The sequence below is a fragment of the Neomonachus schauinslandi genome, chromosome 13, assembly GCF_002201575.2.
Source record: "Neomonachus schauinslandi chromosome 13, ASM220157v2, whole genome shotgun sequence".
NCBI classification, from domain to species: Eukaryota; Metazoa; Chordata; class Mammalia; order Carnivora; family Phocidae; genus Neomonachus; species Neomonachus schauinslandi.
In genome coordinates, this window is record NC_058415.1 from 46,213,609 (window position 1) to 46,236,935 (window position 23,327).

The window sequence follows — 23,327 nt, forward strand, 5'->3', positions numbered from 1 at the left end:
AGGTGACATATTCCTGGAAGTTCACCACCTGGTCCTTGTTCCGGTCCAGGTCGTCCATCAGCTTTGCAATGTCAGCATCCTGCAGCTTCGCACCAATGGTGAGCTCTTTCTGGATCAGCTCCTTCAGCTCCTTCTTGCTCAGAGTGTTCTTGTCATCTTCCCTGCCCGAGTATTTATGGAAGATGGCCACGAGGAGGCCAATGGCCTGATCCAGGGGGCACGCCATGGCTGGGCACTGGGCTCAGAGCACTTGACCGGGAGAGCGTCCAGGGACCCGCAAAACCCACCTTTTATTTGGGAAAAAAAAAAAAAAAAAAAAAAAAATAAGAAAAAACGGAAGAGAACTAGGCTCTCACAAAACAGCGACAAATGATTTTATACAAAGTCCAGGTGGTTATGCATTTTAGAAGGTGCGCTACCAACCGAAAACTGAAACCTGGAGTCAATAATAGTGACCTTAAGAGCAGAGAAATATGAATTATCTGACAGGTTTAAATTTGTTTTTACATATTTTATTTTGCGCTTGGTATTTATATTTTATAGAACAATGTTTTCATTACCATGTATAATAACTTTATTTTGTAACAATGCATGCAATTTTCAAAAAAGATTTTATTTATTTATTTGTCAGAGAGGGAGTAAGAAAGAGAGGGAGAGAGCGCACAAGCAGGGGGAGCGGAAGGCAGAGAGAGAGGCGGACTCCCTGCTGAGCAAGGAGCCCGATGCAGGACTCGATCCCAGGACCCTGGGATGATGACCTGAGCCGAAAGCAGACACTTAACTGACTGAGCCACCCAGCCATCCCAATGCATGGAATTTCTCAAAAGTTATGTGTTCATGTGTTCAATTTTTGTATCTGAGTCAATGAAAACATAAAGTGCAAGAGAGGTGATGTTTTTCCAGGAGAGACCTACACGAGAAACCAGGAACACTTATATTTCCCAGACTGATTCTGGGGTGGAATCTCAGTGAAGCATTTTTGTTCAGGACCAATAGATACATTAAGTTCTTAGGATGAGAGAGAATCTCCAGGCACTTAACATAAATGCTGTAACAAAATATTCTAGCTCTAAGAGAGCTCTAAGTGTATTTGAAGATGAAGATTGAACTCATTTAAAGGCAAAAATAGATGGCTCATTTTGACAACTCCAAGAATGTTACCACCACCTGAGAGGTTTCTCCCATACCAGAGATGCTGTAGCATGGAATGGCCTCCCCTGATACTCTGAAATCTCAGAGAACATGGGCAGACTACTAGAAAAATCTCCCCGAGTATCTTCAGCATCTACAAGCAGTGGCCTTCAAAGGTTGTCAGTTCATGTGCAGTGCTTAATCACTACCACTCCTGCCAAGATCCTGATACTCCTCATTTATTTGTATTCATTCATTCATTCATTCATTCATTCAACAACACATAATTATTATGTGTTGTACATAAAGACACAAGAGAAAAAAAGCTTATTAGGTAGCAACAGAAACAGAAATTACTAACATGGGAAAATTCATTCATTCTCTTTCTTATCTTAGGGACTCTCTCCAAAGAAAATCCTGAATTTGTCTGATTGATTCTTTATCCTGTGTGTTCAGGATGATGCATTGCCTAGAAAGAAAAGCAGAACTGGAAAGAAGCTAAAGCAAGCCAATGGATTTTTATGTTGGACAGGAGGGAATATTTTGGGCAAAGAAGTAGGAAGAATGGATCCAAAAGAGCAAGGGTATGCTTGGTGTGCTCACCTGTGCCCTGGGCAGGAGACCTTATGTCTGTCTTCTTCCTTGAACTAAAATAAGGTGACCTCCCCAGGTTAGTGTTGATATATACAAAATACAGGATATTTCTTGAAGTAAAGTTTGTAATTATTATCTTGAGGAAGGTGTACGTGTGTGGGCAGAGGGGATGGCAGAAAAAATGGAGTAAACGTTAGGCCTGGTGGAAGAAGCAAGATTTGCAAGGATTGTGAATTATGAGTTAATATTGAGTTTTTAAAATTAAAATCACACTGAGTTAGAGAAAATTTCTTATTGATGGCTAAATTTTGACTTAAAGAATATTTTGATTTCTGAGTATTACACTTTCCCCACTTACTAAGATAAAGTAGATGAATCAATAGTAAGTATAATCTCCCTCCCCCAGCCTCCTCATCCTTATCCCCAAAGCTGTTGACTGGCCCTTGGCTGGAGTAAGTCAAAGAATGAGTAGCCCCCATTTTTATTGTAACAGTTTGGGAACATGGACCAGTAAAGAGCTGGACATGCTTTTATAGACAAGAACTAGAAAAGGAGACAGTGCATAATAAAATTGCACAGCTTGAGTCATAGACCTGGCGAGCTCTCAGCTGATGTGTATCGATCTCATTCTGATACTGCTTCTTATTTAAACGATTCCTTCGGTCATATCTACAAAAGAAAGATGGAAATATGTCCAGGCAAGCTGAGGTTTAGGAAGCACCATGGAATAGCACTTGTGTTTACAGCCACATCCATCCTAAGTGAGGCAATGCTTAGTATAGGAGAACAATGTCGAGAGAATGGGCTGGAGAATGGGGGGATGTAGTCACTGCCACTTGACTATTTAGAAGGTCAACAAATAACCTTGGTTGAAACATCTGTGAACACTGGGAGAATCTGGGTTAGCTGGTCCAGAAGCCATTCTGTGTCATTCATACATGTATGCCTGTGAATGTGTTTGCCTGAACTGGATGAAAGCTATTGAACTAAAGCAGCAAAGATTCTAGTGCCTTCAAGGAAGTAGTGTATAAAAAGCACTTAGAATACTAAGACTTGGTCAGCTTTCTTTATGTTTGGATATGTTGTGTGGTCTCTTTTTTCTGCCTTTGAAAAACCTTACTCTCTTAAGGCTTGAAGATATGGTACTCTGTTCAGGAAATGGCATGGGGAAGCATCTGTAGAACTCCACTGTTGGTTGTGAATGCTTAAAATCGAGTTGAAATTTTGCAGTTTTGAAAATTTTTGAATGATGTAATGGGCAAAACAATGCAAATCTGAAATATGATAAGATCAAAATATTTCTGCTCTGATTATTTGATGATGTATATACATCAAGTTTTCCATGCTGTTTTTCATTTTTGGCTTGTCCTTTTAAGGGGAAAATTTCATAAAGATCCTGCCTTAAAGCTATTTTCCTGGAATGTAGTCAAACAGGGATTTTCAATTTTAACCACTAGAGGGCAGAATAACATCAATCACTAGAATGGTTTTCTCAGTGTGTCAACATTAAGAAATAAAGTAACTCTAGGTATTCATATGCCTTAATGCATCTGGTTAATTAACATAGCACCATGTTCTATTCATCCTTAATGAAGACAGATAAAGCTTTTTTTTTTTTTTAACCAGCCCTAAGCCATTCCAATATGCTTCTTAGCAAAGGGACACCAGAGAACAAAGTTATTAAAATCGGGATGGAAAAAAAGTTCCCCAAATTCCCTTAAAAACCAATTATACTGGATGGTGTGATGTGGTCAGATTAGATAGTAAATAACAACACAGAACTGGTATTAGGCTGACATCACCATTTTAAAGCCTGCCTTTCCTTTATTTTGCACTATGTACTTATTCTAGATTCCCATAAATACGTTTGCTGTTTAAATAAAATGACAGAACATTTTTGTACACATTGTTTCTAAGCTAGTTATCACAATCAATAATGTGATCAGTAACATGGATTTTTCTATACAACATGTGAAAATTAATAAAGAGAAACCTCACCAAAATGGAGCTGGGAGGTTGGACACAGGCAACTCTTCATGCCTTACCATCGCGACCACTCAAAGTCAATTGCAAATCCAATAGGAGGAGATGGACCTTGTAAGCCAATACTACATTACTATTTCAGCAGGAGGAAGAAAACTTTTCCCCCTGGCAAAAGCCCAGCCAATGAGAGATAAGTCACAATTCAGCCAATGAGAAGCCACTATAGTTTGAGCTCCCGTTTTTTTCCAATGGAATTTTGTTTATAACAGCTCCCCCCAGCTCCCCCCACCCCCCCCCACTTTTCTCTATAAAAGTACATTCCTTTTTTTGAAAGGTTCTATTTATTTATTTGAGAGAGAGAGCATGAGAGAGAGAGAGAGAGAGAGAGCACAAGCGGGGGGAGGGGTAGAGGGAGAAGCTGACTCCCCACTTGGCAGGGAGCCCTATGGGGGACTTGATGCTAGACCCTGGGATTGTGACCTGAGCCGAAGGCAGACGTTTAGCCTATTGAGCCACGCAGGCACCCCTACATTCCTTCTTCTTATTCCAAACTTGCCTACTGTTTTGCTATACCTTGCTGTGCCTGATGGTAATTCTGTGCTATTCCTGAATAAATCTATCTATTCTGGTAAATAACTGGCAGTTTTATTTTTTTAAGGTTAACAAACTACTGGGAAAAATTCAAAACAATCTATTCATTAATATTTAACATGAGCCTGGATGCAGGTGAATATCTTTATGTAAATGAATTTAATGGCTGTACAGTAATCTATAATATGGAATGCCCATTGTTTACTTATCTAATCTTTTATAAGAGCACATTAATTTGGCTGCAATTATCTTTTATAAAAATAATGCTGCAATAAATAAATTTGGGCACACATTTAGGCAGGTGTATGGACAGAGTATTTCTGTAATATAAATATCCAGAACTGCATTTGCTGGGTCCAGTGGTTTAAAAATTTTGGTAGATTTTACCAAAATAACCACCCATGTTTGGAAAATTTTACACTTCTACTGTGTATAGGTGTGTGCTCTTAGCCCAACCATCTCCAAACCATCTTGTTTGTCAGATTTTTCATTTATATGTATGATCCCTAGGAAGGCTATCTATGCATATTATCTACTTGTAGCTATATCTGCTTTTGTATATTGCTTCTGTATTTCTTGCTGACATTGCTATTGCATTGTTAAACTTTTTTGAGTTTTTTATATTGAAAATATTAATATCAATATATTTTTTGAGATTTTTTTATATGTCTTTTTATTTTCTTGATAGTTCTTTACTGGACAGACTTTTTATTTTTTATTTATTTTTAAAAAAATTAAAAAAAATTTTTTTTATTCTTATGTTAATCCCCATACATTACATCATTAGTTTTAGATGTAGTGTTCCATGATTCATTGTTTGTGCATAACACCCAGTGCTCCATGTAGAATGTGCTCTCCTCAGTACCCACCACCAGGCTAACCCATCCTCCCACCCCCCTCGCCTCTAGAACCTGTTTGTTTTTCAGAGTCCATCGTCTCTCATGGTTCGTCTACCCCTCCGATTTCCCCCGCTTCATTCTTCCCCTCCCGCTACCTTCTTCTTCTTCTTTTTTTTTTCTTAACATATATTGCATTATTTGTTTTAGAGGTACAGATCTGAGAGTCAACAGTCTTGCACAATTCACAGCGCTTACCAGAGCACATACCCTCCCCAGTGTCTATCACCCAGTCACCCCATCCCTCCCACCCCACCCCCCACTCCAGCAACCCTCAGTTTGTTTCCTACAATTAAGAATCTGGACAGGGGCACCTGGGTGGCTCAGTTGGTTAAGCGACTGCCTTCGGCTCAGGTCATGATCCTGGAGTCCTGGGATCGAGTCCCACATCGGGCTCCCTGCTCAGCAGGGAGTCTGCTTCTCCCTCTGACCCTCCCCCTCTCATGCTCTCTCTCTCTCAAATAAATAAAATCTTTAAAAAAAAGAAGAAGAAAAAAAAAAAGAATCTGGACAGACTTTTTAAAAAAATTTATGTATTGGGCTCCTGGGTGGCTCAGTTGTTAAGCGTCTCCCTTCAGCTCAGGTCATGATCCCAGGGTCCTGGGATTGAGTCCCATGTCAGGCTCTCTGCTCGGTGAGGAGCCTGCTTCTCCCTCCCCCGCTCTCTCTGTCTGCTGCTCCCCCTGCTTGTGCTCTCTCTGCCAAATAAATAAATAAAATCCTAAAAAAAAAATAGCTGATCATTTAAAAAAAATTAAAAATTAAAAAAATTATGTATTGGGGCATGTTGGTGGTGTAGTCGGTTAAGCAACCGGCTCTTGGTTTCAGCTCAGGTCTGACCTCAGGGTCATGAGGACAGTTAGTGTTTTTTTGTTGTTATGTTTTGTTTATTTTTAATATATTAGGCATTAGTTGCACACAACAATCTGAGAGAGATGCTTTAGGGAAGAAATCTTTCCTCTGGAACCGTGCGCTCTACCCCATGTATGTATAATGCCACATGTGGTTATTGATGTTTAATGCCTCAGATATGGACCCAAGTGTTCCAAGGAACTTTTTGCCCAGAACTTAGAGATGAATCTGTTGGTGAAATCTCTAACATCCTTCCTGCATAGGACCCTAGTTTGTGTGTCTTCTGAGACAATTTCCCTGTAGAGGGCTAGAGCTGAAACCCTGAAATGTCCGAACCCCTCCCTTTGCCCTTCTAATTTCAACCCATAGTAGAAATCCACTTAGTCAGAGGTATTTTGAGGACTTTTTTGTTTCAGCTCCTGAACCCTATCCCACCCACAGAGAGTGCATCTTCTTTTTCTTCCCCCTCTAGTGGGCACAAATAAGTCCTTCAAGGTATTTCTCATGTAATCCCATAATTTGCTCTGGAAATATGCTTATTTCCTTCCCAGTTTCAGTGAGCCTCTTTCTCTTCCACTCAAACCTTCCTCCCAAGGAGTGACAATAGGTTAGGAGCTGTTACTAAAATAAGTCCACTATACTGAATAATATACCAGCTAAGAATTCAATTTTTAATGCTCTCAAATTAACTCCATTTTGATCATAAATATTTTTATCCACATTGATAACTACCTTGTTCATCTGACAAGAACCCACATGAATTTCTGTTATTTGGAATAATTAAATTTTCTCCTAGGGAAATACCTTATTAATTATAAGGCTTATGTTGAAACTTGGAATAAATTTCACTACAACAATGTGCACTTAGCTCTCTTAGGTAGAAAAAGTCACATGATTTATGGGTCAAGGCTAACCTTGTTCTTTGTTCTCCTTGAACCTTGCTTCACCCTTCCCAAGAGGTACACATCTCCACCTCCAGTGACTGAAACTTGTCTGAACAGGTTTCTAAGAAGATGGATTCTTCTTGCATTGAAGGTAAAACCATGGGACCATTTTTGTGTTATGATCACTTCCCTGCATCGTTGTAATGTGACTCTGGCTACTAGTCTCCAGATACTACATGCTGGCTATCTTCCTTACCCATAATGTTTCAAGTATACAAGCCAAAGAAATAAGGAATTTTGTCATCAAATCTCTACTAATCGTGGGTGGAAAAACTAATATAGCAGCCACCCACTTTGGACAATAACAAGACAAGTGGTCTTTTGAACAGAACAATGGGAGAAGTGTTGCACTTTATACAACTGTAAAAGTGAGCCATTTACACTATTTACATGTATTGTTTTATATTTTTCTACTGCATTTTTTTTTAACTGAACCAAAAATAGGAAACATTCAAGTTTGGTGTCAATGGTTTCTATACTAATTGGTAGTTGAAAACATGACTAACCATCACCAGCAGTCAGGGGCCAAAGGCCCATGAAGAGTGGGTTCAGGAAAGGATTTTCTCAGATAAGCAGAACAATTAGAAGAAGGGCTCCCACCAGCACTTCTGCTCTACATATCATGTCATTATCTTATTGTACCCATACCATACAAGGATAAAAAACAATCTTTCGTTAGATAAAGAAAGATACTTTATTTTTTACTGCAAGACATAGCTTATCCAAATTGTCCATCCAGGAAAAGTAGAGAAACTGAAAAACAAAAATAAGAACTTAACCTCTTAGCAGACACATAAACAAGACTTCCTCATCTCTAGGTAGAGTGTCTTCTCACACATATAAATGACCATGACAATATGGTATTTACATATTTCTTTTCTTTCTTTCTTTTTTAAACATTTTTTAAAGAGAGAGAGTGAGAGAGCACAAGCAGGGGGAGCAGCAGAGGGAGAGGGAGAAGCAGATTCCCCACTGAGCAGGGAGCCCAAGGACCCCAGGATCATGACCTGAGCCAAAGGCAGATGCTGAACCGACTGAGCCACCCAGGTGCCCCTGTCTATCTCTTCTTTCTGTTAACACTGTATTTTAAATGTCCTTATTCATTCAATATTTAGATTGTCCCTTTATGTGTTCAAGAATATGCTAGGCAAAGAGTTAAGAAGTCCCTTCCCCACCCTGAAGTAGGTCATACTTTGGTTAAAAGAGAAGTAATCCCTCATAGTACAGTGTGGTTTGTGACATGATAGGAGTTGTGCTCTGGAGAGGCAAACAGATTTAGACAAATCAGACTCTAAGGGTTTTCTGTGAAGTGACAAATTTTAAGGAGTCAAATAGCAAGAATAAGATAGTAACACATATTAGGAAGCTAATATGTACTTGATCAAGGCAATATGTGAATTAGGGTTTTCTTTCTTTTAAAGATTTTATTTATTTGTCAGAGAGAGAGAGAGCACAAGCAGGGGGAGCAGCAGAGGGAGAGGGAGAAGCAGACACCCCGCTGAGCAGGGAACCCAATGCGGGACTCGATCCCAGGACCCCGAGATCGTGACCTGAGCCAAAGGCAGATGCTTAACCAACTGAGTCACCCAGGCGTCCCTGAATTTGGGTTTGCTATGGCCCCAAATGGAAGGTCTGTGGGTTATGCTTTTGGAAGTCAGGTGCTGAGAAAGCAGACTCCAAGACAAAATTGCCATGCAAGGAGTTTATTAGGGAGGGCTATGGGCACAACACATGTAAGAAGAGAAGGCAGAAGTGGAAGAGAGGAAAAGCTGAAATGCAGGCCAGTCACAACATGGCTTTAGTCAAAACCTGGGTGAGGGACGGGGCTATGAAGCTGCAATGACCCTTTAGAGGTGGAGTGAGGGGTCTGAGCCTTGTTCCTCCCACATCCAGTCATTGGATACAGGGGAGAAAACTTGGGCTAAATGACTCATTTCAGCCAAAGGCAATTCCAAGAATGCCCCCCAAATCTCTGTATTTACCAAACATCTATACTTCTGGATTATTGAACCAGTCTGCCATCTTTTACCTTAGAAACCTCTATCTTTCAGAGGTTTGATTTCCTTTGTGTTCACATCATATTCCTCATCCAGTCAGATAATGGTTGTAGGTTTGATTTCATACAATCACAGGCATGAGGAACAGAAACCCTTCCAGACAAAAACTTGGTTTGGGTCATTTTCCTGAGAAGACAGTTCCTGTCACGGGGTGCACTTGGGGTATCATAATCTCTATATCCAGCTTCTTTAAGAAGGAGAAAGACCATCGAATCTGCTGCTGTGAAAAGGCAGTAAAAAGAAAAAGAAAAGACCCTCCTCATCAGCTATCTCCCACCTAGGATGGTATTGTGGGAAAATATGAGATCAGTAATCTGAAGGAGACCAGGCCTTTATCTGTTAAAAGTCTACCAACGCTATCAAGAAACAAGAGACATGGTTTGTAATGTGGAGTCTTAGGACCAACAGCATCAGCATCATCTAGAAATTGTTAGAAATGCAAACACTCAGGCCCCACTACAGACTTACTGGATCAAAAACACTGGGCGTGAAGCCATGCCATCTGTTTTAACAAGCTCTCCAGATGTTTCTGATACATACTGGAGGTGGGGCTTAGTTTATTGCAGGTGATAAGTATCCTAAGCCAAATCTCTACAAGGAGCCATATTTATTGTTCTTTTTTTAAATTTCAAAAATAAAATCATTTAATTTTTTTCCTGATTCTAAAATGAATCCATATTCATGGGAGAAATGTTTAAAACTCAAAAAGTATAAGACAATGAAAATTCTATCACCCAGGTAGCACTACTGCGAACATTTTAGCGCATTTTTTCAGACATTTTACATGCATTTTTATTTATAGAAAATATGATGATACTATACTTGTTTATTTTGTAACCTGCTTTTTCATTTAATAATCTATCTAGCTCAGTACATGTAGGTGTAACAAGGATAACTCAGATGACCCAGCTTGTGAGTACAAATGATCTTACCTTTATTCTGAGCCCACCTATGCCCTGCTAGCAGGGCATCTAGTCTCTTTATTTTTATTTATTTGTTTGCTTGTTTGTTTGTTTTTTCATCTAGTCTCTTTAAAGTATTTATCTTCCTCAATATCTCCAAGTTTAGAACTCTGGTTTTAAAGTTTTAAGATGGCACATATATTTAAAAGCAAGCAACTTTTATTTTGTATTAGGCAGTGAAGACAGTTATAGAAGCAGGATGTCAACTTAATAAAGCTAAATGTTTGGGGAAACATTAGCATATACAGTATCAGTTTTAGCTTCTAAATATGAGTATGTATTATCTGCTATGAATTTCTACTTGGCACCTCCTCCATTCTGTTTCCCTCAATTCTGAGGAAAGAAATGTCCAGGGAGAGAAAATGTTCTTTCTTTAATTCAAGGCTGCAGACAGTGTGTGAACTTGAATAAGGAAAGCCAGAGCAAATTATCATCATTCTTGTTATCATTATTATTTTGCAGAGATATTGCACAGTGTTGTTCGGGTTTGTGGGGTCTGGAACACAGTGCAGCTTTCTGAGTCAGGTGGATCTGGTTGAGAATCTTTGTTCTGGCATTGGCTGGCTCTATGGCTTGTTACATTACTTTGAGCAAGTTACTTCACCTTAAAGGTCTTGTCCAAGACTTGTCAAGGAAATGTACGAAATAATAATACACTTATGCTAATTAAACAGGGATGAAATAGGTTTTGTTCTTCAGCAAGTTTTCACATTCAGGGATCCATTTCATCTCAAATTATGCCATGAATCTAAAGCAGAACATGACGTCAAGTAGTGGAACTAGACCCAGACTTTTGGGCCGTGGCTCTGCTTCTTACATTGGGCGAAAGTCACTGTGACTGTAGGAAAGCCACCAAGTCTCACTGAATGGCAGTTTCTCTGGCCCCACAGTTGCTCCATGAGGATTTCTGAGAGCTCCTGGTTGGAGGAGCTGGACTGCCTTCATCACCGGCAGCTCTGGCGAGTGGAAGCCCTCTCCCTTGGTTGGTGTGAGGGCCCTTCTGTCCGGCTCTCTTCCTCCTGGCCACTCCCTTCCCCGCCAAGGTAAGCCTGGTGCAGTTCTGTTTCTTCTAATCTTCATCTAACACTTCCTTTTGCCGGCAAGACTCCTTCATGCATATTTCCTTTTCTTTTTTTTAAGATTTTATTTATTTAAGAGAGAGAGAGAGAGAGCATGAGCAGGGGGAGGGGCAGAGGGAGATGCAGGCTCCCCACTGGGAGCCCCCAGCAGGGTTGATCCCAAGACCCCAAGATTACAACCTGAGCTGAAGGCAGATGCTTAAATGACTGAAACCACCCAGGCACCCCTCCTTCATGCATATTTCTAATAACTGGCACTTGTTAGATGCATTTTATTTTATTATTTTACTTTGTAATGTTCATGGGACTAAAAATTAAAATATAAAAATAAGCTGTAAAACGACCTCTGTCCTCTTCCCTTAGTGTCTCCTCCCCAAAATACAGGTTATCATTGTAATTTACTTCTTATATATTCTCTATTTGTTCATACACAAGTTAGGGCAAATGTAAAATTTGTTTTACATTTTAATGTCAAATATAGCATTTTATATACACTGTTCTGCATCTTGCCTATTTTTTTTTACTTTTTTTTTCAGTATAGGAAGAGCAGCCTCATCATTTTCTCCAGCTGAGTAGTGTTCCTTTGTGTGAATATACTTTACTGTCTCTAATTAAAAGAGTTTGTGTGGTTTCCTGTTTTTGGATATTATAAATAATGCTGCAATGACTAATATTGTACATAAGTCATTACACACATGTGCAAGTGTTTTTATAAGATAAATTTCAAACCCAAAATTTATGGATCAAAGACTATCATTTTAATAGGTATCCCCAATTTGCCTCTATAGTGATCCTACCAATTTCCAGTGCTCTGGCAAATTATAAGAGCATCCCTCTCCCAAATCTCCAGAGAGTGTGGGCCTTCACCTATCTGTTATAAATGGCATGTTATTCACTTTTAATTTGCATCTTTTATTATTGTGAGTGAGGTTGAATCTCTTCTCATGCATTTGTTTTCCCTCTGCAATCTGCTTGCTCACGTCCTTTGGCCCTATTTCTATTGTGTCACCTGTAACAAATATTCAGTGTGTATTGATATTTTCAAATCTCTCAGTGCACATTATCCCTAGTATTTCTCATTGTGTCTACTAATTTCTGGCAAAGGAATCACTGGAATGGATGTTCTATGTTAAGAAAAGTATTATTACAGTGGAGACATATTTCATTTTATTTACCAGGTCAACTTTGATGAAAATATACCCATTTGAAGAACCAATTATGAAACGTTAATGGATCTACTTTAACTCATAAAACTTAAGATGAATAGAAAATACAAAGTGACATTACAAGATACAGACAATTGTAGTCAATATGCATAATCTTAAAGGACAGATTAAAAAATATATATATATATATACATAAAACCCAAACAATACTACCAACTTATGAAAAAGAGGAGTAATAGTGTCTGGAAAAGTCCTCCTACCCCTCCACCTACCCTATGCTTTTAAAGCCTGCAGTTGGCTCCTGCTCTACATTCTTCAGGGAATCCATTTCTTGTTTTCTTAGCTTTCTTATCAGTTGGAAGGCAAAGAACAGACACCGGTTGATTTCTACTCGAACAATGGTCCAGGCACAGCGGCTGTACTCCTGGTTTTCCAGGTAATCATGGATCCTCCAGAAGTACATTTTAACGTGCAACCTAGGGTTCTCACCACTCAGAATGCCACTTTTCTGCTCTGCTTCCAGGCCTCTAAGCCCTTCTAGGTATTCCAGCTGTCGATGAAGTTCAGTGAGGAAATTCTCCATGTGCTTTTCCTCCCAACCATGCAGAGAAATATCTGCCCTGAAGAGGCTGAAGATCTGCAGAAGCATCTCATGAAGAATGACCAGTGCCTGTCCTCTCTGGTCCCAGTGACGATTCAGAGACTGCTGGGGAAGTAGGAAGTTTGTCCTGTGTGGTAGACACTGCTGAATTGATGATTTTTGCAATTTATTCCAGAGTCTTAAACTCTCTCTGCTTACTCTTTGTTGGATGAGAGCCAGTTTCAGTCCGACGGAGAAGAGGGTAGAAGAGGCCAACAGCACCAACACAATTTCAAAGAAATGCTTGTTAATCATGGTGAAGGTCAAATATGCCACTTATCTTTGTACAGACTTAGTAGAGCTCCAGCTTTAGTGAATGTTGGCTTTTCATGCATCTCAGATAGTTCTGGAAGGTGTTCTCTCTTGTAGGTTTGTTTTCTAATGCTGTCATTACTCTAAGATTACATGTTAGGTTTTCTGGTTCCCTTTTCGTAGTGCTTATGGGACATTTCCTCCACTTCCCCCATTGTGTTGGCTGTTTGATGAAGTAACCAAAAGAACTTGTTTCATTGTATGTGTTCCTTCAGATAATTACAGACTAGTCATCCAATATGATTTTCTATTACCCTCATTATTACATACAAAGTTTCACTCAACACAATATGCTTTCTAAATATTTAGTCAAGCTTATTAAAGTTCTTTTATTGAGAGTATTTTTTAAAGGAGTACTCTTTTAATATCTATATTAAATATATATCTGAGTAATATTTATCAGAGGTTTAGCAGCCCCTATAGGGCACTCGGGGGGGGAAAATTAAAATCTATACAGACTACTAAATTTAAAACCTCAAGTAGAACTGTACGTTTGCACAAATGTTTGAGCAAATTAACCTTAAAATACATATGAGCAATCTTAAATTGTTTCATATCTTATTCAAGCAGTTGAATATCTAAGTTTCTGGCCTATGAAAGGTAATGTGAAAGGAAAAAAATTAGCAAAAGAAGGTTGTTATAAAATTATTGCAACTGCAGAATATTAGAAATGGCCTATAGGTCCAAAAATAAGGAGAGGGTTAGATAAATGTTGGTAAATCCATATAATTAAATGCTATGTAGGGGTGCTTGGGTGGTCCAGTGGGTTAAGCATCTGCCTTTGGGTCAGGTCATGATCCCAGGGTCCTGGGATCGAGTCCCATATCGGGCTCCCTGCTCAGTGGGGAGTCTGCTCCCTCCGCCTTCCCCCGCTTGTGCCCACTCTCTCTCAAATAAATAAAATAAAAAAAAAATGCTATGTAACCATTTTTTTAAAAAGATTTTTAAAATTTATTTGAGAGAAAGAAAGAGGGAGAGAGAGAGAGAGCATGCGCACCGTGGGGGAGAGGGAGAAGGAGAGAGAAGCCCAAGCAGACTCCGTTCTGAGTACAGAGCCCTACTCGGGGCTCGATCTCACGACCCTGAGATCAGACCTGAGCTGAAACCAAGAGTCTAATGCTTAACCAACGGCATCACCCAGGTGCCCCGCTATGTAACCATTATAAATAATAAAGTTATATGTAAACAGATCGGGGGCAGTTGGCTAGTGATATTCCCTAGGGTACCTATAACTATGGTAAATTTTACATCAATATCTTTAAATAAATAATGCCTCTTGAATGGCAAATACCCAGTTCCATATTCTAAATCCTCCTGAATATGCCTCCAATCTACCTTTCCAATCTTATCTCCCACTGTTGCTCCAAATGTTGTGTGAGGGAACCTGAACTCCAGATAAGGTTAATGACTCACTATTTCCTTAGTACAGCTAGCCAGGGTGTGTGTGTGTGTGTGTGTGTGTGTTTATTGGACGCTTTCTCTCTCAGAAACGTCACCCACACCTCCTTCACCCCCAGTACCTGTCTGTGCAAGGACTAAGGATTACTTCTTTACAGCCTAGATTTTATTTTTAAGAAGTTATAATCTCTCAGGGAGCCTGGGTGGCTCAGTCAGACCTTGGGCTTGGGTCATGATCCCAGGGTCCTGGGATCGAGCCCCGCATCGGGCTCCCTGCTCAGCGGGGAGCCTGCTTCTCCCTCTCCCACTCCCCCTGCTTGTGTTCCCTCTCTCGCTGCCTCTCTCTGTCAAATAAATAAATAAATAAAATCTTAAAAAAAAAAAGAAGCTATAATCTCTTTTCTGGATCCTCACAGCACTGTATATCTTTTTAAAAATGCCTTTCTTGTTCTGTCTCATATATGGCTATTTTTTTACTTGTCACATTTACATTTAATGTGATTATGCACATACGTAAATATAATTAATGTACTACGGCAGGATTTACATCTACCATATTGCTATTTACTTTTTAATTGTTCATTTTTTCCGCTTTTTTGGGATTGATTACAAAAAATGATTCCATTTTATCTCCACTATTGGTTTATCAGCTATACCGCTTTTAAAAAAAGATTTTATTTATTTATTTGTCAGAGAGAGAGAGTGCACAAGCAGGGGGAGCAGCAGGCAGAGGGAGAAGCAGGCTCCCTGCTGAGCCAGGAGCCCAACATGGGACTTGAACCCAGGACCCTGGGATCATGACCTGCGCCAAAGGCAGATGCTTAACCGACTGAGCCACCCAGGTGTCCCCAAAGACTTTGTCTTAATCAGTGATGCTTAATACTTAGCACTTCTTTTTCACTATCATGATAGTTCTCCATTGTTTTTCTCTAAAGTAGTGTAAGCTTGCAGTGGATTCCCTTAATACCATCCTTAGATTTAGACAAAAGGGACCCACGCACCAGGCTTTACTGTCTCATGGGCTCTGAATGCCATTCATGACCCTCCACATGCACAGCCATGTGTACAGATACACACTCAAGCCCATGCACACACACGCATGCATACACATGTTTTTTAAGAATATCTAGAGCCCATGTCACTTAGGATCTGGGGACCAGGGAAAGAATGCTCAGAAAGGAATGGGCCAACTATCCCCAAGGTGGACAGAAGGCTGGGAATATTTCATGTTTCCACCAGGCAAAGTGCAGATTTTCTAGAATAGGGACCAGTGAGTAGAGTCCTTATGAGGATAGTCCCTTGGGAGTGAGAGGACATTGCCCTAGACTATGAAGTCTGCTCCATCCATACTAACAAAGTGTAAAAGCAAGCCCCAAAGGAATCAGAGTAACTCAACTATGTCCTCACAGTAACTCAACTATGTCCTAAAACAAAGCCCAACCATATATGAAGGACTTCACAAATCCAGTAATGTCAGACTTACAATGTTCTGAATCCAGTCAAAAGCTATCAGACATACAAAGAAGCAGGAAAATAGGACCTAAAAACAGTAGAAAAGATAATCAAGAAACAAGACCTGGAAATAACACAAATGACAGAATTAGCAGACAAGGAGGTTGGAACACGTATTATAAATATACCTCATAAGCTAAACAAGATAAGAAAAAAGATGAATGTGATGAGGAAAGAATGAAAGATATCAAAAAGGAGCAAAGTGAATTTCTAGAGATGAAAAACATGCTACCTAAAGCGATAAATACACTAGATGGATTAACATTCAGATAAGATACTGCAGAAAACAGTATCAGTGAGCTCGAAGACATCACCATAGAAACTATCAAAAATAAAAGAGAAAAAGACTAAGTGAACATCAGTCGCCTGTATGATCATACCGAATGGGTCTGATATTTCTGTAGAGTCCCAGAAAGAGATAAAAAATGTTGAAATAAAAAATGTCTGAAACTTCCCCAAATTTAATTAAAATGATAAAACCACAGATTCAAGAAGCTTAAGAAACTCCTAATAGAAGATACAAGGAGAAAATCACACCAAGGCACATTATCATCAAATTGCTGAAATATAATGGTAGAAAGAATACCTTAAAATTGGTCAGGGAAAAAGAAGACATATGATGCACAGAGAAATAAAATTAAGATGACAGCAGTCTTCTCTTCAAAAATCATGCAAGCCAAAAGACAGTGGCTGAAAGAAAAAACTTTACAGTATCTTTACAGTACTGAAAGAAAAAACTATCTCCACATGGAATTCTGTACTCAGCAACAATATATTTCCAAACTGAAGACAAAATACTTTTTCAGACAAACAGAAAGCCAAGACAATTCATTGCCAGCAGACCTGAGATACAAGAATTATTAAAGGAAGTTATTCAAGAAGAATAGTTATTCAAGAAAAATGATACCAAATAGAAATTTAGATTTACCAAAAGGAATGAGCAAGACCAGAAAGGGTAACTATGTGGGTAAATACTTGATAATCAGTCAATATAGATGAAATATTTTCTCATTTTAAAAATCTCTTTAAAATGTAATCGACTATTTAAAATAAATATAGTATCAATGTTTGTGGGGTTCAAAACATGAAAATGTGTGACAACAATAGCAAAAAGGATGAGAGGAAGGAGAAAGAAATATATTGTTGTAATATCCTCTGCACTGAACTTTAAGCCATATGTAATATTATTTGAAGATAAATTGTAATATGCTAAATAAAGATATATATACTTTAAGCCCTAAAGAAACTACTATAAAAATAAAGTGGTATAGCTATGGGTGCCTGGGTGGCTCAGTCAGTTGTCTAAAAAAAAAAGACAAAGTCTTTGAAGAAAATGGAATAAACTAACAGTGGCAATCTATCTGACTAGACTGGACTTCGTAAATGACTTTTAAGTTTATTGCACAAGTATACATTTTTATCTATTCACCTTTTTTCACAAATTTAACACTGTCAATCTAAAAAATATAATGCTGTAATTAAAATTCTGGTTACCTCTGTATGTTAAAAACATACCAAAATAGTTCATTAGTAAGGAAGACATTTTAAAGTCGACCAAAGGATGGCAGCATAACATCAATTACTTAGAGCCTGGCATCAACTTGCACTGTTGGCAAGAGAAATCAAAAAGTTCATGGCATCTAGTGGTTTAATAACATGTGGTCAGCAACACATTATTACTTTGAAAAAATGAATTGTTCCCATAATGCATAAGATTACTAATCACTCTAACTCATATTAAGGTATTGTTAAGTATTTCCCTTTTCCTGCCTTGACTGCTTTAATGGACATTTGTTGCTTTCTGGCTATTCACTGTCATCACCTCTCCCTTTTTGAGGGTTATTGTTATGGATGGCCTGACTTCTCTGCCTCCTCTTGGATCTTGTGCTTCTGGCCTGAGTCCCCATCTGACACATCTAGCCCTGTCCAGGCTACTCAGTGCCTCACTTTCTCCAGCTTCAGTGATTACTTCAGGAATGGGCCTTTGTCCCAGTGGTCTCAACACATATTTATCCCCATTTTCTGAGCATATACTTGCAAATATTTAACCATATTAATTTATCTGTCCTAGAATGCTGTAGTTAGAAGTGATCTTAAATGACCTATAATCTCTGCTTCCTGTTCCCTTCCTGAAAAATTTAGTCCTAAAGCCAATACATGGGCAGAAAAAAAATAAGCATTGTGCTGGAAGGGGCAGGGATGCATGGTAGTCCGGAGCAGGATGCCAGGGTTCAAAGAGGATGAGGTAAGCGTCCATATGGAGAGCTAACCTGGCATGTGGTGTTGGAGCCTGAGAAAAGTGAGTAGAGTATCTGTGGGGGTACAGTTTCTGTGAAGAGTCACAGCCAAAGTGGGGTGAGGAAGGCAAAGTTCTTGTGGACAAAGTTTCAAAATACTGCCTTAGAAATTACTTGATTATTATTTATTTATTTATTTAAGTTGTATATATTTAAGGTATACAACATGATGTTTTGATATACATGTACATTGTGAAATGATTACTATAGCCAAGCTAATTAATATGTCCATTACCTCACATAGCTACCTAAATACTTACTAGTTTTAATGAGTTAAATAGTGGAAAGCCTGGCAGTCACATCAAAATGCCTAGATGTCGGGGCACCTGGGTGGCTCAGTCGTTAAGCATCTGCCTTCGGCTCAGGTCATGATCCCAGGGTCCTGGGATGGAGCCCCACATAGGGCTCTCTGCTCAGCGGGAAGCCTGCTTCTCCCTCTCCCACTCCCTCTGCTTGTGTTCCCTCTCTCGCTGTCTCTCTTTATCAAAATAAGGAAATAAAATCTTTAAAAAAAAAAATGCCTAGATGCCATCCTTATTCAAAGGATCAAAGTGAACCTCATCAAGAATGGGACAAATTGAAATCATGCACCACCTTATAAGATGCAATCAAAATAACACAACATCCCTTCTGGGCTATTTCCACCAATGTAAATAACTTGAATTTAATCATGAGGAAACATCACTTAAACCAAAATTAAGGAACATTCTACAGAATAATTGCCCTGTAACAGTTTAAGGTTGTGAAAGCCAAAGAAAGACAGGAACTGTTCCAGATTAAAGGAGACTAAAGGGACTCTGGTTTCCAGTTCTGCATTTAAGGAGCTTAGAAGTCATTACTCTATCCTATTAAGTAAAAAAGCCGAGCAGACTGAAAAATCAATCACTCTTTTTGGATCCATAAGACAGAGGAAGATGCAGGGCAAACCAATGCCCCCTATATTTGGGAGAGAGGCAGGAGAATCCAGGGACTAACAGTTTTCCGAAGGTGAGAGTCACAAGTGGAAACCAATGTGGGAACCAGTGTTGGGGTAGGAAACCTGAACTGTAGTTGGTGGATTGCTGGAGGCTCTGTGAAACTAAAGAATATGTCAACTAAACACACAGTGTGATTTTTTTTTTAAAGATTTTATTTAGTTATTTGACAGAGACACAGCGAGAGAGGGAACACAAGCAGGGGGAGTGGGAGAGGGAGAAGCAGGCTTCCCGTGGAGCAGGGAGCCCAATGTGGGGCTCGATCCCAGGACCCTGGGATCATGACCTGAGCCGAAGGCAGACGCTTAACAACTAAGCCACCCAGGCGCCCCCACAGTGTGATTTTTAACAGTGTCCATTTGCTATTCAGGATATTATTGGTACAACTGGACAAATCTAAACGTGAAGGCTGAGTATTACATGGTTCTAATGTAATGATGTTAATTTCCCTTTTTTATAATTTTTTTTTTTTTAGAGAGAGAGTGTGTGAGTGTGGGGGATGGGAAGACAGAGAGGGAGAGAGATAATCTTAAGCAAACTCCATGCTCAGCATGGAGCCTGACTTGGGGCTCAGTCTCACAACTGGGATCATGACCTGAGCCGAAATCGAGTTAACAAGAGTCAGATGCTTAACTGACTGAGCCACCCAGGTACCCTAGGATGTTAATTTCTTAGTTTTGATGATGACATTGTGGTTATGCAGGAGAAATGTTCCTCTTTATAGGAAATACACATTAAAGTGTGTGAGAATATTGGGGCATCAGACTGGCAGCTTACTCTGAACTGGTTACAAAACCAAGATTCTCTCTCCTATATTGGCAACTTTTGTGACTATTCCAAAAGGGGAAAAAAGTATGTGTGTGTTTGAGTGTGCATGTATTTTTTAATGAAATAATTCATTTTTGAGAGGTGATAACTGAGGCCTCGTAGGACAAAGTAACCTTCTTTCTCCATACTGACATCACCTAAACTGTTCTTCTGTTCTCTCTTCATAGTTTAATTTAGGCCAAGAATGGCAGAAATACAGGGAAAGAAAAGACCACCACTCCACATTATGAGTATAGCATGATGCTTAAGTCCACGGCCTCCAAAGTGTGACAGACTACATTTAAATCTCAACTTTGCCATTTGCTGTGTGGTCTTGGGCAAGTTATTAACATCTCTGTATCTCAGTTATATCAATGCAAAGACAAGGGCAATAACAGTGTCTCATGCAGCTGTTGTGACCTCTAATTGAAATAATGTGCTTATCAGTGTTTGGCACATGGTCCATGCTCAATAAATGATATTATTATGTTGTATGAGGCACAACAGTATTAATAGATTGCAACACCTTTTTCCACTGACCCCTGGACAAGTACGCTCAACATAGCTCTCCAAGCACAGTCCCCTGTTAATCAATCACAGATGGAAATAAGATGAAGCCTATCTTCTACCAATGTTTTTTTTTTCAATAAATGTCAATTAATCCAAAGAAAGAAGGATCAAGTGGGTGCATGCTCTAAAAGCACTTACACAACATGTACTGGACATCATGATGTTAATTCATTCAACAAATTTTTATTGATTGCTTATTATCTTCCTATCACTATTTAGGCCTATTCTGTGAGCCAGCGATAAAGATCCCTGGAATAGAGCTGAATTGGATTAGGTAGGATGAGAAGGGAAAAACAGTAATGTATAAAAATTTATATCACATAACATAACATAAAAGTAGATCAGAATAGGGTGCCTGGGTGGCTCAATCGTTAAGCGTCTGCTTTCAGCTCAAGTCATGATCCCAGGGTTTTGGGATGGAGCCCTGCATCGGGCTCCCTGCTCCGCGGGAAGCCTGCTTCTCCCTCTCCCACTCCCCCTGCTTGTGTTCCCTCTCTCTCTGTTGAAAAATAAAATCTTAAAAAAAAAAAGTGAATCAGAATAAGATCAGCTGGGAGCATCTTTTCTTTCCACTTATAGACCGCCTGGCTTAGAACTTCCATATACAGAGTGACAAAAGCAAGTAGCCTAAGATCAACCCCCGAGGAACAGCAGTATTTAAGGAATGAGAAGAGGATATGACAAAGGGAAATAGAGTATCTAGATCAGTAGAAGGGAAACCAGTTTTCAAGAAAGAAGGATAGTCTAACAGTGTCCAATGCTGCTGAGTGGATAAGCAAAGAAAGTACTTGAAAGCATACATTGGAGTTAATGACATGGAAGTCATTAGTGACTTTCATAAATAGAATTTTCAACAGAGTAGTCTGGGTGGGAGACAGATTTTAAGGCTTTTAAGGTGAAATGGAAAAAACAATTAGGTGATGCCATCGAAAATTTGATCACTCCATGGAGGAGAAAAATAAAGCGAAAACAAGAATGGGATGTTCAATCTTGGAAGGCTTTGTTATTTTTTTATTTTGGTTTGTTTTTAAGGTAAGAAAGACAACCTGTTGACTGGAAGAAGCCAGTAGAGAGAGGAAAAAGAGATGGAACTCATGGCAGGCTTGGTCTTTAGCAGGAAGGATGGACAAAAAAGTAGGCATCAAAATAATATATAATTATATTACATATTTAATGTATATGTGTGTATTAGTTAACTAATATACCTGGTTAGGTTGCTTAGTGACCCTAGTTAATAATAACATCAATTTACCTTGCTTTGAATAGAAGCAGAGAAGGGCCACAGTCCATCCAGGATTCGGACTTTGTCAGGGGTGTTCAACTGAATGACAATGAAACAAGGGACCCTAAGATATTAGTAAGAGAGTAGTGGAAGTATTAAACCCTGGAATTGATAACAGGCGAGTCTGGATTATACCTAAATGATCAATTTCAGGGGCAATATAGTCCACCTAAATTTCCCTGATCATATTTCACAAATGACTTCCTATTTTCTCTAGTCTTATATTACTACTTGGTTAGATAACAATGCTACTTACATATCCACTCACATGGCAATATCCAAATAATAGCCACCACTTAATATATATTACATACGCTACATACATATTTTCTCAGAAAGCTTTGTGGATTTGGTATTTATCACTTCCTTCTTTTCTTTACCCCCCACCCTCAGCAGGATTCTTTGATAAAATATTGTAAGGCAACATCTATTGCTTAGCATATCAAACACATCAAAGTTATAAGAAATGGTCCTGATAACAAGAGAAAGATTTCTGCTATATATGACCCATTCTGACAAAATTTAAAAAACCTAATCTTTTCTAAGATCAACAGTAAAAGGTACACCAAAGCTCTTCAAAGATGCACGCCAAGTATGGTCATCATGATCTTGGGAACATTTCATCATGCAGCCAGTAGTGAACCAGGTAACTGTGCAGGGAAGGCAAAAGAGGTTAAGACTGAGGGAAAATGAAGGGCAGGAGAAGAGAGATGGAGCCCTGGACAGCGACGAAAATGGTCTCTATAAACTGAAAAGTATCTCAGTGGGGAAAATTAAGAAATTTCTTGTATGTCCTCTGAACTCCACGTGTGTTTGCTGTTGGCTAACGGTAGGATTATTTTCTTTCTGACAGCAGACAACATCTCCACAATTGTCTAAAATTTTTTATTTAGCTAACACTTATAACTCTTACTGTGTGCAAGGCATTACTTTTGGCAAAGTTACATTAGAACCATGTAATACAGATATTAGTTCATTTAATCCACACAATTACTCTATGATTTAAGTCTTATTACAATCCCCACTGCACAAATAAGGAAATCAAGACACAGACATATTAAATCCAAATGTTGTGCAGTACAAAGAGAATACAGTAATATTAATTCTAATCTTTATAATATGCTTGAGAGGTAGGTCTTATCTCCCTTTAAAAATGAAAAGAAAAAAAACACCTGTGATTTAAAGAAGTTAAATAACATTTCCAACCACAGGGACTTACTCTTCTGATCATGAGGGAGTAATAGGATCAAGAATTACCCTCCCGCAGTAAACAACTAGAA

At 39.0% G+C, this 23,327-nt stretch overlaps 2 protein-coding genes across 2 annotated transcripts in view; both read right to left on the reverse strand.

Moving 5' to 3' along the window:
- The window catches only part of LOC110587133 (protein S100-A6-like), an 887-nt gene extending 647 nt beyond the window's left edge, over positions 1-240 (reverse strand). The window contains exon 1 of the mRNA XM_044920768.1: positions 8-240. Within this exon, the coding sequence (XP_044776703.1) occupies positions 8-226 (219 nt within the window). The 5' untranslated portion in view covers positions 227-240. The remainder of the gene's footprint in view (positions 1-7) is intronic.
- A 12,283-nt stretch (positions 241-12,523) lies between these two features.
- Positions 12,524-13,150, reverse strand: IFNE (interferon epsilon). Its single transcript, XM_021693051.1, has one exon. It carries the CDS (start codon positions 13,148-13,150, stop codon positions 12,524-12,526), a length of 627 nt encoding a protein of 208 aa, XP_021548726.1.
- Between the last annotated feature and the right edge of the window lie 10,177 nt (positions 13,151-23,327).